This window comes from Zingiber officinale, chromosome 6A (genome assembly GCF_018446385.1).
Source record: "Zingiber officinale cultivar Zhangliang chromosome 6A, Zo_v1.1, whole genome shotgun sequence".
NCBI classification, from domain to species: domain Eukaryota; kingdom Viridiplantae; phylum Streptophyta; class Magnoliopsida; order Zingiberales; family Zingiberaceae; genus Zingiber; species Zingiber officinale.
In genome coordinates this window covers 131588943-131603394 of record NC_055997.1, presented here as the reverse complement: position 1 = coordinate 131603394, position 14452 = coordinate 131588943, and the positions used below count along the sequence as shown (strand labels likewise).

At 36.2% G+C, this 14452-nt stretch overlaps 3 protein-coding genes across 3 annotated transcripts; 2 read left to right on the top strand and 1 right to left on the bottom strand.

Moving 5' to 3' along the window:
• Positions 1-1692: 1692 nt before the first annotated feature.
• On the top strand, positions 1693-4084 carry LOC121994427 (NADPH:quinone oxidoreductase-like). Its single transcript, XM_042548466.1, has 3 exons — positions 1693-1813; positions 1899-2090; positions 3755-4084. The coding sequence occupies exons 1-3, from the start codon at positions 1723-1725 to the stop codon at positions 4054-4056; spliced, it is 585 nt and encodes a 194-aa protein (XP_042404400.1). The 5' UTR covers positions 1693-1722; the 3' UTR covers positions 4057-4084.
• Positions 4085-6568: 2484 nt separating this feature from the next.
• LOC121998142 (PHD finger protein ALFIN-LIKE 1-like) lies at positions 6569-10790 on the bottom strand. The gene is made up of 5 exons (XM_042552906.1): positions 10505-10790; positions 10375-10407; positions 10062-10284; positions 7129-7246; positions 6569-7047 (listed from the first exon to the last, which is right to left on the bottom strand). Exons 1-5 carry the CDS (start codon positions 10593-10595, stop codon positions 6796-6798), a joined length of 717 nt encoding a protein of 238 aa, XP_042408840.1. The 5' UTR covers positions 10596-10790; the 3' UTR covers positions 6569-6795.
• Positions 10791-11440: 650 nt separating this feature from the next.
• On the top strand, positions 11441-14452 carry LOC121998143 (DNA-binding protein S1FA-like). The gene is made up of 3 exons (XM_042552907.1): positions 11441-11573; positions 11680-11747; positions 14076-14452. Exons 2-3 carry the CDS (start codon positions 11721-11723, stop codon positions 14289-14291), a joined length of 243 nt encoding a protein of 80 aa, XP_042408841.1. The 5' UTR covers positions 11441-11573; positions 11680-11720; the 3' UTR covers positions 14292-14452.

The following is a 14452-nucleotide window of genomic DNA, read 5'->3' as shown; positions in this document are numbered from 1 at the left end:
ACAGATCTAGAAGACCAAATATTTGGTAGTAGGTTGAGGTAAACAACTGGAGAGGAGCGACAGTGAGGTCGTGCTCTAAAAAGGAACAACCTTAGGTCGTTGATCTAATTGAAGAAACCGGAATGTTTTCAAGTTGAGATCAAGACAGTTTTACTGTCAATTACTACTCATGCATAATATATTACTGTGCTAAATTTATTTTGTAGGAGTATTTGTTTAACTTTGTTTTGTATGAACTGATCTGATCGGTCGATCGAACCTGGATGATGTGGCAGAGATGAGATCGCGTAGAAGCAAACATGGAAGCCTAGCTGATCAGTCGACCGAACAACTAAAGCTTTAATAGAAAATTAATGGTGAATCTCGATGAACAGGGAAACTGCTCTATTCGGTCGACTGAACAAGGTGATCGATCGATCGAATAATAATAATGCTATTAATGAAGCCATGATCGGATCTGGACGAAGAAGGAAAGCTAATGGATCAGTCGACCGATAGGGAGATCGATCAACCGAAAGATGCAGGAGGGTTCATTTGCCGTGTAATATGTACTAAAGATGAATGACTACATTGAGCGGTTTGGATCACTCGGGGTTACGATGAATAAAGAATTAAGTATTGACTTAATTCTGCATAGTTTGCCCAATAATTATTCACAGTTTATGATGAACTATTGGATGAACAATTTTGAATCCATCATTTCTGAAATGATCAACATGCTCAAGATTATAGAGCCTTTTATTAATAAAGAGCAGAAGAATGTAATGATAGTTGACTTCCCTAAGAAATGTTCTATGAAAAAGTCAAATCATCAAGTCAAAGAAAAAGACTAAGAAGAAAGAACCGGTACAAAAGGTCTCATACCACCATTATGACAATATGAGTCACTGAGGAAGACACAATAGTCGCTGATGAATAAACTGATATCTAATGCCCTATGTGATTCATGTATATGTAATAACATACAGAGATTAAAAAAATAATAAAAATCTCACAAGCAAAAAATAAATCTACGAGTTAGTAGCAAAGTCTCATCGAAATTTTGACTTTGGACGGAGTCATTAATTAATTGATCATTAAGAAAAATTTATTGAGAGTCAATCGGATTCCAGCTAGATTTATGAATGCTGCTTATCAGAATAAATCATGTGTTTTATGTGACCAATCTCAGTTGAACGTGCCCTTCATATAAGAATTAAATATATGAAGAATTTATAAATATAGTGCTTTTATTTAAAATGATCTTAATTTTTAATTTTTATATTCAAGTAAATTGAAATATGATACATATTTTAATATTTTATGTTATTTTAAATTATATATGATCTCTCAATAGAATCATCAAGTCAAACTCCAAAAAATTTTAAATTAACAAATTAAAAAGCTTAATAAAATAAATTAATAAATTTAAATTTTCTCATTATCACTGTCTATTTTTGCCTCATAAAAAATAATATATTCTTTTAGGGATACTCTAAAAGATGCATTAATTGATAGAAAATTACAAAGGCGTCCTTTAAAACTTTATCAAAAACAGAACCCTAATTATAATTTAATATTTAAAACATCTGTGTCCACTTTGTAAACAGTTAATTTATTTATTTATTTTAATAGATAAAATTAACTGTGAGAAGGTCAATATTTTAATATTTAATATATATATCTCTCTCTCTCCATTTTCTACGTAAAACGTTCAGAGCTGAGAGGTATCAGGGTGGGTCGATGGAGGCGGCGGCGAATCCAGCGATAAAGGTGGTGGCGCTCTGCGGCTCCCTCCGCAAGGGTTCTTTCCACAGCGGGCTCATCCGCTCCGGCAAGCCCTTCTTCTCTATATTATGCCATTCTTGTCGTTTTTTACAGCTATTTCAGCCCTTTTCGTCCCTATTCTTGATCCGCAGCCATTCAGATCTGCGATGCATTCATACCCGAGATGAAGATCGAGTACGTCGATATCGAGGCGCTCCCCTTCGTCAACACTGACCTCGAGGTCAACGGCAGCTTCCCAGAACCGGTGGAGGCTTTCCGCCGCAAAATCCTTGGGGCGGATGCCTTTCTCTTCGCCTCGCCCGAGTACAACTACTCCATGTCCGGTAGATCCGTCTACTCTCTACTGTTAAATAGATTATTGTTTTTTTTTTTGTCTGGTTAATTCTACCATTGGCGACAAGGAAGTCTGGAAGTGTGTGCTTGTGTTTTCTTTATTGTTTAGGTCTTGTTCTTAATGGATCTTTTTTATGCCACTTTTTTGGTAAAATTATCTGTTCTTCGTGGATTTTTCCTTCTACCATAATTAAACTTCATCGGTGAGAAACCTTATAAAAGTAATAAAATAGGAATGAATTTGACAATAAGCTGAAGCTACTAACAATACTTGAATGATTCAATACCCTTTCAAGATAAGACTCATTTGTTTATCTCGATGAACAAAAACCGTGGCTAATAGTAGCTGATACTATGAATCTATTTTTTCAGCAAGAAGGAAATATAAGGCTGATGGAAATAGAGGGGACAAACTAAATAGTGTGAAATGTTTCGTCTTGTGTCATCACTGTATGCCCATTAGGCAAAAACAATAATTTTATAAGATTGGTCGATGTTTAACATTTAGGAAATATCACAAAAAATTTAATATAGCAAAATTATGAAAAATCTAAGATGAATTTGAAAGGTTACGAAGAAAAAATCAAACATAATTTTTTTATTTGAGATCAGTTATGTTGTGTAGTTAAAGGGATGATAACATAAGAGAGAATATATGAAAATAATTTGCATTTTCATATAAGTTTGGATTAATTAAGGCATGAGGTATGGAGGGAGTTCAAAGATACATCTATCTACCATAACTGAAAAGAAAAAGAAAGTTTAGAAAATTTGATATTATTATTGTTGTATCGTAAGAGTTCAATGACAGAATAAATTGATGTAGTCAAAATCAAATACTTTAGGCATGCAACTAGTTGTTTTTAGTCCTTTCATGATTGTCTCTCTTCTTATTTTTGTTATAGTGTCCAACCTCTGTTGCTGAACTTTACCTTACCTTCTTATTCGGTTCATTATTGAGTACCTTGATTTGAATTTCCAATATACTTTGAATTGAATGCCTGAAATCGTGTTTTACGAAAACTGATAGAAACAATAGTTGGCTTCATCCTTTTACACATTTTGGCACCTCATTCTTAGTGTTGTGAAAGAGTAAATTCTGATTTGAATTTTTGCAATTTATAGTTTTCACATTTTGGCATCTCATTCTCAGTGATGTGAAAGACTGAATTCTGATTTGAATTTTTGCAATTTATAGTTTTACAAAACTCTTCTCAAACAATTGCTTAGTAATTTATAACCTTTGCTCAAACATTCACATTAGCTTTCTGCTATAATACCTTTCTACAAAAACAAGATACTATCTTGAACCTCCTTAACAAAATACAATCAAGTTCAAAATTCAACTAGTTTTTTTTGTCATTCTCTTTGTAATGGTACCAATTCAGGGAGGGTATTATATATTTAGTTCTTATCATGAATGAAAGTAACTGCCTTTGTTCCGCCATTGGTTGAGATATTGAACACAATGTATTATGTTTTGTACATTTACTCCTTTCTATCTGGTTTTTTATTAAATTCTTGAGTGTTAAACTATAACATTCACTTTTATGAAGAGTTGTAATCATTTGTAGTCTTTAAGATGATACCACATGAAATAGCATTGCATATCTTCAAAAATTAGCATCCCATTTTTTACTCCTTTTATATTTAGGTCCTTTGAAGAATGCTATCGACTGGGCCTCAAGACCTCCAAATGCCTGGGCAAACAAACCCGCCGCTATCGTAAGCGCAGGTGGTAATTTCGGCGGCGGAAGATCTCAATACCATTTGAGGCAAGTTGGAGTTTATCTAGATCTTCACTTTATCAACAAACCAGAATTATCTGTGTGTGCATTCGAGCCACCTCAAAAGTTCGATGCCAATGGAAACCTAATCGACCTTGCGACCAAAGAAAAGTTAAAGGAAGTGCTTTTATCACTTCAGGCTTTCACCCTCAGACTTCAGAGTAAATGATTATTTTGTTAGAGACGAATAAACATGGAGTAAGAAAATTCAATAATGCCGATGTTGTTATCATCATTGTTGGCTTGTTATAAGATGACAAATTTTGTCTTGAACCCATTTTTCATAATCTCGTAAGAGAAATTCAAATTATGAGTTATTATTTTGTAGCGAGAATTTCTTTTCTTTTTTTTTCTTTTTCAATTAACTTTTGTTTTTACTACAAATGTGTACTAGGCCAGGCCATTATCAGCCGGCTACTAATAAATTATCAAGGAGACTTGAAATTTAATAATTTTATTATTACATTTATTCAATTTCAGCCAGGAATTATTGGACTGGATCAAAGGTGAAATTACGTATGATTAAATGTATATCAAAATTCACTATAGATTCTGTTCGAATGGTAGATTGCTTGTATAAAATCGTAGCTGCAAGCTGGTTTCTTATTCAACTCAAAACCTCAAGATTCTTCCCTTACGATAAAGAACACCGGCGTGAAGAGAAGCTACGGGGAGACGGAGGTGGAGAAGGAAAAGAAAAGAAGGTGAAGCTGATTACCTGGAAGTTGGGCGGCAAAGTCGCAGCCACCTCTACTCTGTTTTCTGACGCTCGTTCTACTTCGAGTTCCGGAAGGGGGCCGCTGGCGTCGGAGCGGTGCGACGGGTTGAGGGAGAAGCTGGCGCAGATGGGCGTGCGCCACCCTCTTTCGGTGATGAAGAAGACGATCAAGACCAGCGACGTCAACCTCGGGCAGCATCGCCTGCAGCTGCCCAACAGACTCCTGGACAGGCGGCTGCTGTGGGCCGTGATGAGCGAGGCGGAGGAGGCACGGACGAGGGAGGATGCGGGGCTGGAGGTGAGGGTCCTGGACCGGCTGGGGCTGGAGTACGAGCTGAGGCTGCGGCTGGTGCTTTCCCTGGAGGCGTACCGCGTGATGGGGTGCGACTACCCTAGGCTGTTGGAGACCAACGCGCTCCGGAAGGGGAAACTGCTGGAGTTCTTGACCTTCCGCCTCGACGGCCACCTTGGGCTAGCGGTGGTGGATCACGAAGAGATCAGCAGCAACAGGAGGAGATGGAGGAGGCCGCCGGTGGTGACGACGAGCAGCAGTCGGTAGTGATGGGGTGGCGCCGGGGTAACGAGATTGTGGAGGCGGCGCTGATGCTGATTAGTATGAGAAGGCCACTTCCTTATCCTTGATGTCCTGGCCATCTAACGGAATTAATTCAGATTTAAATTCATTTCTTAATGAGTTTAGATAAAGTAGATAGATGTTGGAAGAGGTTGCAATAAGATTTGATTGTTGTTGTGATGATTAATGTTGCTGTGTGTTTGGATTCATTTGCGCCCCCAGCTTTTGGGGGCTAATTGTTCATTTGTTATGTACAATTGGAAGGATGATGACATCAATCAAAATTGTTATTGCATCAGCTTTCAAATAAGTGGTAATATGGCAAGGTAGTCCATATAAATCAGTTGGATTTTCTGATTCGTAAGTTTTAGTTTCCTTAGTATCCATTCCGTAATTTACAAGTTATGCGATGTCTCCTGGATTCTTGTAATTTGAGTCAAAACAGGCGGAGCAAGAGGGGTGCCCGCGTACCATCGGTAGCTTCCGATCATTTGTCTCAATCTAAATTAAAATCTTAGTGAAAAAATAAATTTAAGGAAGATTATAGTTAATTTTAACCGTATTTTGACCATAATTCGATGTTTAAATTATAGAAGGGATCAAGAGAGAACAAAAAAATTATGGACCAATTTGAATTCTATAAATCTAATTAAAGTGAAAACTCATACCTATAAATATTTAACAACATTGAATAATAGAGTTTACTCTTTACAAAATGATTAATCTTCCCAAATAATCAATAAACAATGGAAACGATCTTTTTTTTTCCCGGAGTTCATTTTCTTTGACTTGATTTGAAGATTCCTCTCCATTCCGAAGAAGATTATGCTGCTTTGATCTTATCAAACTCACAAATCAAGAGGAAAAAAACAAATAATGAAAAGATTCCGGTCAGGGACAAATTGTTCCATAACCTCAAATTCCAACCATCACAACCCTGCGAGAGATATAAAAGGAGAATAAAACATCAAAATTAATTAATTAAAAACTCTCTTTTCTTTTTTTGTTTTTGCAAAAATACAAACTTGATCTCTAGAAGATTAGGTTAACATGAGATCTTACCTAGCTGGTTGGGGCACCTCATGTCAGGGGATGCAGTAAGATCGGGTGTCTCTGCTTAGACTGGTAGGAGCACACCTGATACAAGAAGGTCAAGATTGAACTATTTATATTCGGCTAAATGAATATATATTATGGTGGTGGCAAAGGTGATTCGTTTGTCCTAATGCCTCTACTAGCCTGTCCTAAGATCAATATAAAAGAGATAAATCACAGATACTACTATTCTTGAACAATTAAATAGTACATGGAAAAAGACAAATACCTAAATACCTCATAATGACAACACTACTGTATTAACCAACTGTCCATCCAAATGAATAGCAAGAGTTGATATCAGAAACACAACAGCATTTCAACTAGTACGACATGAGAAATCAGTACAAGAAATAAAAATGTCCAAATTTGTGAATGTTGTCAAAAGCTAATATAAGTTACAGATGAGGAGGATGTAACTTGGGGAACATTGTGACGTTCAGTATTTGGATAAGACTAACTATAATGGACAAGGATCGATGTTTTGAAGACTTGTTTGAGGTCTATCATTGTTCGAATTGTCACTGCCTAGCTTTCTTTGAGCTGCAACGGGGGCATTTATACTGTTTTATGCTCTCGGCTTTGGCAGGAGTTATCTTAACGCACTTCCCATGGAACCACCTTTCACATACATCACACGCAATCCAAAACTCATCTGCACTGTAACTTCCGCCGCAAGCACCACAAAGGGTTTCGCTGTGTTCGTCTTCATCTTCATCATACCCTTCATCAGCCATCCTCGAGTTGCTTTTTATTTGTCCATCACTTGATCTCTGTAGGGAAATGAATAATTAGTCAGCAATCGAAGAACCGAAAGAGAAACAGTTTAAGATTCAATGGTTCGATGTCCGTACCTTTGAGAGTTTGGATTTATTTCCACTGTCAATACCAGACTTTTCTCTTGATTGCCTCCTGTCAGACACCACTTCGAAGACAGTTGGATGTTCATTGATCATGCTGAACAAGCGTTTCCTGTTGGTATAAGAAGATCATCTTATGTGCCAAATTAGTCAAGCACCCCAGAAGTTTAGCGCTAGTAGTTTGCTACTAACAATTTGTAGAAAAAACAATATCAAACAAGGTTTCATCCAAAAAGAAACTAAGACATGTGAATATATTATTTTGTTAGAATTATCTAGCATGCTGAATATGTAAATACGTGAATTTCCTAGTAATCATCTAAGTCTATTTATTGGCAGGTTCTTTAAGAAAATCTAGTCAATAGCAATTAAATCAAAAACAATCGTACAACACTTGGTGACAGTAATCTCTAGTTTGAAGTTGATTTCTTCTAATTGAATTTCATCCTTGGTTACTCCACCTGCAACCTCGTTTCATTAAGTTCAGTATAGCAATTTCTGCAAGCTTCATGCAAGATTCCCAGACGATGCACTTGTCTGGCCTAGTTAATTAACACTTTTTGGATTTGTTATATAATATTAGAACCTTTTACTACAAGTGACAATATAGATTTCAACCATTTAGATGCTATTAAGAAGAATAGAATTAACATAATGGCAACTAATGAAGTAAGACTCGAGAATCAACGACAAGAGTTAAAGCCCTGGCAGAAGTTCGGTGTGTTGAATATTTTGCAATCAAACTGGGAGTTGTGGTTCAGGCAGCCCAATTATTGCATGATCTTATTGTACCATGTAGCTGATTTCAAATACCTGGATGATATAACCGAGTTGTTAACTTATATAAAGGAGGACTAACTAAGATGATTAAATGAACCCCACTACACCAACCAAAGCCTTGGATGCGCACATCTCCAAATAGCATGGCAAGGAGCTACCAACAGATAATGACACAGTTACAAATCCAGTCTAATTCAATACTAGAAAGCTATATATTGACAGCCATAGTAGTGCTAATACAAATATGCAAAACAAACAAATACAGAATCATACCACTGCCTAATTGAAGTGAATCAAGATATTCTATTTTAACTACGATGTGGCACAAGGTAGACCATTCATATACCACATGGAAACTATCACCTTAAGAAGTGGGAAACCAACATGCTTTTTTTAACATACAAGAATGTACTCTCAAAAAATAGCTTAATTTGGAGTCAATAAAAACTAAACTAGTCACAACATCCAATCTACTTGAGCGCAAAATGAATCGAGAATAGATGTCCTGCAACATACTTATCCTAAAAAATTGCATTTAGGAAAAGATTCAAAACCAATATAAAGGAGAATGTGACAAATCCAGTAAGTAGACACAGAGGCTTGTATATTACTTGCATATTTCTACTTCAATAAAATCCTAAACATCATTAATAATTACAAACAAAGCTGATAAGGATGTCAAGAACATTATTAATAAATGAATAAGCACAGTTCACAAAAAATTGTGAGCAATAAATCTGTTGCTTAGGAACTTCTTTGAAGAAGTTTGTGATGAATTTGGAATCAAAACATACAAGCGTAGCGATCTAAACATTGGATCAGTAAGTTCATTTAGTTTTCCCGAGTATAATTATATTGTTTCATGATGAATTATACACTAAATTGTTACAACTGCCTTTTGCATCCAATTCATATTCCATTAAACAGTAGACTCAATCAGCTGCCAGCAAACTCCCAATCCTTTTTTTGTAAAACGTCACTGCAATTGAATCACTTCTAATGGTTTAAAGCTTGTCTGTCTGAGTATAATCTCATTATGTGTGAAGATGAGTGTTCAATGGACAATAACATATAAAGAACAGTATAGAGAAAGTATGCATGAACATGATATAGATCCATGGGAAACAATATAAGTAGAAAGCTAAATGATGTGATAAAGGAGACACTGACATGACAGTGTCTACGCATCTACACATCACTTTGTGTGGGCTAAGGAAATGTGCAACATTTTGAAGGCTTGAACACTGATAAATTAACATTCTTCCTAGATCAAATCTAGCCATAAATAAATGGATTAGATAAAAATTGAATTATCATCTCCAACTTCATCAATCTTAAAATTTCTCAACTATTTTGATTTGTTCCACTGAAAGAAAATGACTTTAAGATATCACTTTTAGTGACTCATTTCAGCATTTATCTCAGCAGTTAGTATGAGCAGAATAAGAAAGTGGTGGGGGGTGGTGGAGAATAAGTTATAGATTCATGGATTTATGGCATCATGACATCCAACAGCCAGCCTAGTAATTGCTGCTAGAGAAGCCACTTACATGAATTGTTGTATTAAGTATTAACTGCTATTACATCCTCAAAATAATAATAACTTACAAAATGTAGTAAAAATCATTTTTAAACATGGAGTATTTAGTACAAAAAATCAAAAAGATAAGAATTATATATGTTTCTTAAGATTTGCAGACTCACATAGGGCCTAAGCTAAGATCATGATTAGAGGGGGCACATGAAACCATAAAAGACTATCAAACAACATTGAACATAAATAAATTCAAAGATGACATTTTTTTGGGTAAGAACATAACAACAAGTAGAACACTTGAAAACTTTCAGAAAGACAAGACACAAAATTCAGCCCTCACATTTGTTTCAACTAGATTTGCTATTGCATTCTCAGCGCAGATGAACAAAAGAGTACATATAAAGGAATTTCATATCTCTCTTGTAGTTATCACCTACATGGTTATCATCATGTCCAAAGCCATGAAATTGTAATGTCATGGATGCTTATGGTCTAGTATTTCTACTTATGTGTCTAGGTTAGTGATCAGATCCTAGAACCGTATGTGTCTATCTCCTACTAAATAAGCATTAGTAAGATAGCAACAAGAGGCGGGAGCGAGATGTAATACCTATCGTTCCTGTTGAGGCGCGCCCCAAGATAGAAAGCAACAGACAAGAGCCAGGAATCGCTGTGCACAGCGATAAGCGAGAGCCAGTCCCTCCGGTCCATTCCGTCCCTTGCGAAGTTGATTCCAAGAGCCGGCTCCGGAAGCTCCGGCGGCACCTCCTCCGCCGGGAGGTTGACCTCCCACGTGTCGTTGGAATGCCCGTACAGACACAGATTCTCCTTATCTGCACCAACAAAAACGAATCGGGTTAGAAGAAGGAAGCAGAAACACCAAACCCGCCGGATCTGAGTAGGAAAGGTCGAAAAAGACCTACCGGGATCGCATTGAGAGTAGAACTCGTCGACATCTGCGCACAGCAGAAGGAAATCATAATCGGTCAACGTCGACAAAAAAAAAGAGGTCAGAGAAGGAGGGGGAGAGGGGGAGCAAGAGGGAGGAGTTACCAAGGGTGAGGGCGCGGACGATGCCGGCTCGGCGGCCGCTATAGTCCTTGAAGATGTCCTCGACGGTGCGGGGAGCGGAGCCGGGATCCATGACGGCAGCGACGGAGGAAGTGAGGAATATCGAGATCTCAGCTCCGGCTCTACGAATCTGAGGCGGAGCGGCGAGAAATGGAAGGCATGAAGCGAGGCTGTTACCGTTTTCAGCGATCGATTCCAAAGAGGCGACGGGTTAAATCGATTTAGAGGAAGCCGACGATGTAAAGGGAAGGAATGCTCTTCTCTTTGGCATCTTCCCAAAAAACACCTCCCACTTTCGGTTTTTCCCAAATAGCACAATTTCTTTTGCGAATGGCCTAGGGATTTAATTTTTAAACCTTCTGTGCTGTGAAAATTAAATTAAAAAATGTCCCTCTCTTAAAAGGTTTCAACTTTTTAAATCGCATGGGTTTGACGACCTTTTTTTTGAAAAAAAAATATATATAATTTTTAAATTTATCTTAAAAGCAACAGAAATTATTTTTCTATAAAACAATTTTAGTTGATAATTTTCCCTTTATTATATAAACACACATAAAGTGTCATTCCAGTATTATAGATTTTATTTAATAGATTAAATAATGTTTTTTTGTTCGAGTTTGTTTTTTTTCTATGGTCTGTGTTTGGGTCTAAAAAGTAGAGGCCGTAAATTTTTAGCCAAAAGTCTATTTTATCAAGGAGGAATAGGCCAAGCAAATCATGAATTTTTGACATAAAAGATATTGAGGAAACCTTTTTTTTTTTTTGGAAATACTAAAAAAAATAATATATTTGACGTTAAAATGAATTTATTTTTAAAAAAATACACGCGTCGTTGGTTTTGGTTCGGTTCGAAAGGCTCGGTTAGTCCGGTTTGGAGTTCCTCAACCGAAGCTTATCGAAAGCACGTGCGATGTGCGTGACCGGAGTTCTTCTTCCTCTTTTTATTGTTGTTCTCCTGCCTATCTCGTCAAATCCAGCGAGTCCTTCCTCCTTGTTCGTCCCTGATCCGGGGAAGCCTCGATTCGGATCGGTGACCGGAAGAAAGGAAAAGGTTGGGATCTCGATTCGTTTCAATCGATGTGACGTTGTTTTTTTATCTTTAGAGCGATCGATTTCTCCTGATGATTTCGCTGATTCTGGATGATCGATGTTTGCAGAGTGGGATCTGATCGGGGGAAGAAAATTTTGTCCTTTTGCCATGGATGAAGTGTTTTCGGATGCCGCAGTAAGGCTTCATTAACGTATTTGAATTATTTTATCCCATTCTCTTCGAATATCACCGAATCTTAATTTGATATTGAGTGGCCTCTATAGATCTGGTTTCTTGGGTTGCATGCAGCGAAATTTTTTTATGCTGTTGTTTTTATATCTGTCGGATCCTTCACTGCTCGCTTGTTCATTTCCATATGCACTGAAACCGTTCGCAATTAACATAAAGGTTATCGTAGGTAGATTGATTAACCTATTTCGAATTAGAGAAGTAACTATCGAGAATATTGAATTGCTGATGGCCAACTAGAAATGAGCCATTGAAAATTCAGTTCCTGTTGATTTTGTGTTTTCTTTGTAGCTAGAAAAAAAGTAAGACGCTTGTTTTTCCCCAGTGTTGGGTCTCATTGTATTTATCCTTATGTAAGCTATCTTAGACTTGTATCCTTTTACTCGACATTGCTATTAACTAACTAAGATGAACAGTGTTCGAGTTTATTTGTCCACACCGTATTTGAGTTTGAGGTGGGATCGAGTTCAATTAACTTTAAAGATTTAAGGAAGCCCATTTAGAGTCAAGAGTGTGTCAATAGATTATTCTTAATTTGTTTAAGTCTTGGCATAAATAATTACCGACAAATGCATATCAATTTTTGGGAAAATAATTTGCTCATATGCGTTTTAGTAGTGTGTTCACTATTTTAATAAAATATTTGCTAGTTTCGTAAACTTAATTGCAAATGATATATATAGATACACATTCAATAATGAATTTCACCAACAAAATTTTTAGTTTATATTTTTATATGCTAGTTAAATATTTAATCATTTTTTTGTGTGTGTATTTGTAAAAGGGGCAGTTAATTTACATACATATAGCAAGAAATATAATATCACATTGAAATATGTTTCAAATGATCAGAGTCTCAATCCAAATTACCTAATTGGGTTAGGGTTTGTATCGGCTAGTGTATCTGATTTCCATGATTATAATCTATCAAAAGGAGGGAATATGGTAAAAACATATTTGGAAAAAAAAATTATATGAAAGCATGGTAAAAAGGAGGAAAAGAAAAGTGACACATTTTTACCTTAGAACATCTTCTACTTTCAAACTTTTCACAATATCTAACATTTTGGAGAGAATGTTAATCTTCTAACTCTGAAATTGTGAAGTATAACTACATAACTCCTGGAATAAGTAGTATTGCTGCATGACCATAATGTTTAATCTATTGTTAATGTATAAAATTTTTGTGCATTTGACAATCCACATTTTTTAAAAAATTATGTTTATGTTTTGTAACTTTTTCACAAAGTTATTATAGCTAATTACTGTCACCGTTTAAACATCATGACTTGCAATTAGAGTAAACTATATGCAAACCCTTGTAGTTTATAGTTATGCCATGTACCCATAGTATTTTCCTTTTTGTTTTTTTTTTAAATCTCGACTTTAAGTGTGTGTGGGCGCGCGCGCGCACACACAACATATATATACTACAAACGAACGCTGCGCAATTATGCATTTAAGGTTTTTTTTTGTTTATTTTTTTTAGCTTGTAGGTATACCATTTAGGGTTTTGCCTCTAAGGTTCAAGGGTTGGGTTATAGTATTAATTACAAAAAAAAAATATTTCAAGGTCCGTGGCATCTATATATATATATCATGCGCTTTGTATTCAATCACTCACACAGTTATTTCATAAGATGTAGTTATGAGTTAAGAAGTTATTTCATAAGATGTAGTTATGAGTTAAGATGTAGTTACATAAGATATATATATTCGTACATCCACATAATAAGCTGCTTGGAATTATACTTATTGGTTTAAGTGGCATTTAGCAATCCTAATGGGAGCAGGGCAAAGATGCTAAGTGCTGATGAGTTGCAATTTATGGGGTCATCATGTGAGATTTGTAAAACTTTAGGGGGACTTGTTCCTTAATGTGGACTTCCGACACTGCTCTCTGATTATTCCTTTGCAAGTGTTATCCCATGACTTGCAACCTCCCATGATCTTGTGTAAGTTCTTTGTTATATGGCGCTATAATAATACCCTCTCCTCACTGGCATACGATAAAGAATTGGACTTATTAACAAACCTTTTGATTACACTATTCTCTAATCTCGTGAAAGTTAGTTCTCGATTCTTCTTCAAGATCATGATCATCAATGATAGCTGTTTTTGATTTATTTGTTTGTTTGTTGCTTCATGTCCATCTCATTTTTCTCTGTTTTTTTTTTTAAATGCTTGCTTGAAATACTTCAATCTCTTTCATCCATTGAAGTTTAATACTTGGTTAGTCACCCCCATTTGAACTATATTTCATTTTAACAACAGGGAAATATAATCACAGAGAAGGCATCCAATGGATTAAACCCTGGATTGGTGGTCTTGCTTGTGATAGGGGGCCTCGTGCTGTTGTTCCTTGTTGGCAATTTTGCACTTTATACTTATGCACAAAATACTCTTCCGCCGAAGAAGAAGAAGCCAGTGTCAAAAAAGAAGATCAAAAGGGAAAGACTCAAGCAGGGAGTCAGCGCGCCTGGTGAATAAACCAGTCACAACAAATGAAGTGGGAAAGAAAACCCCAAGGGCCGTTCACTACTATTAAGTTATGTCTGTAGAACTTTTAATTTCATTCTCGTTCGGTATCAAACCAAGTAGAAGTGGTGGATTAAGAACAATCAGTGTTTTGAACGAATCTTGCTTTGTCA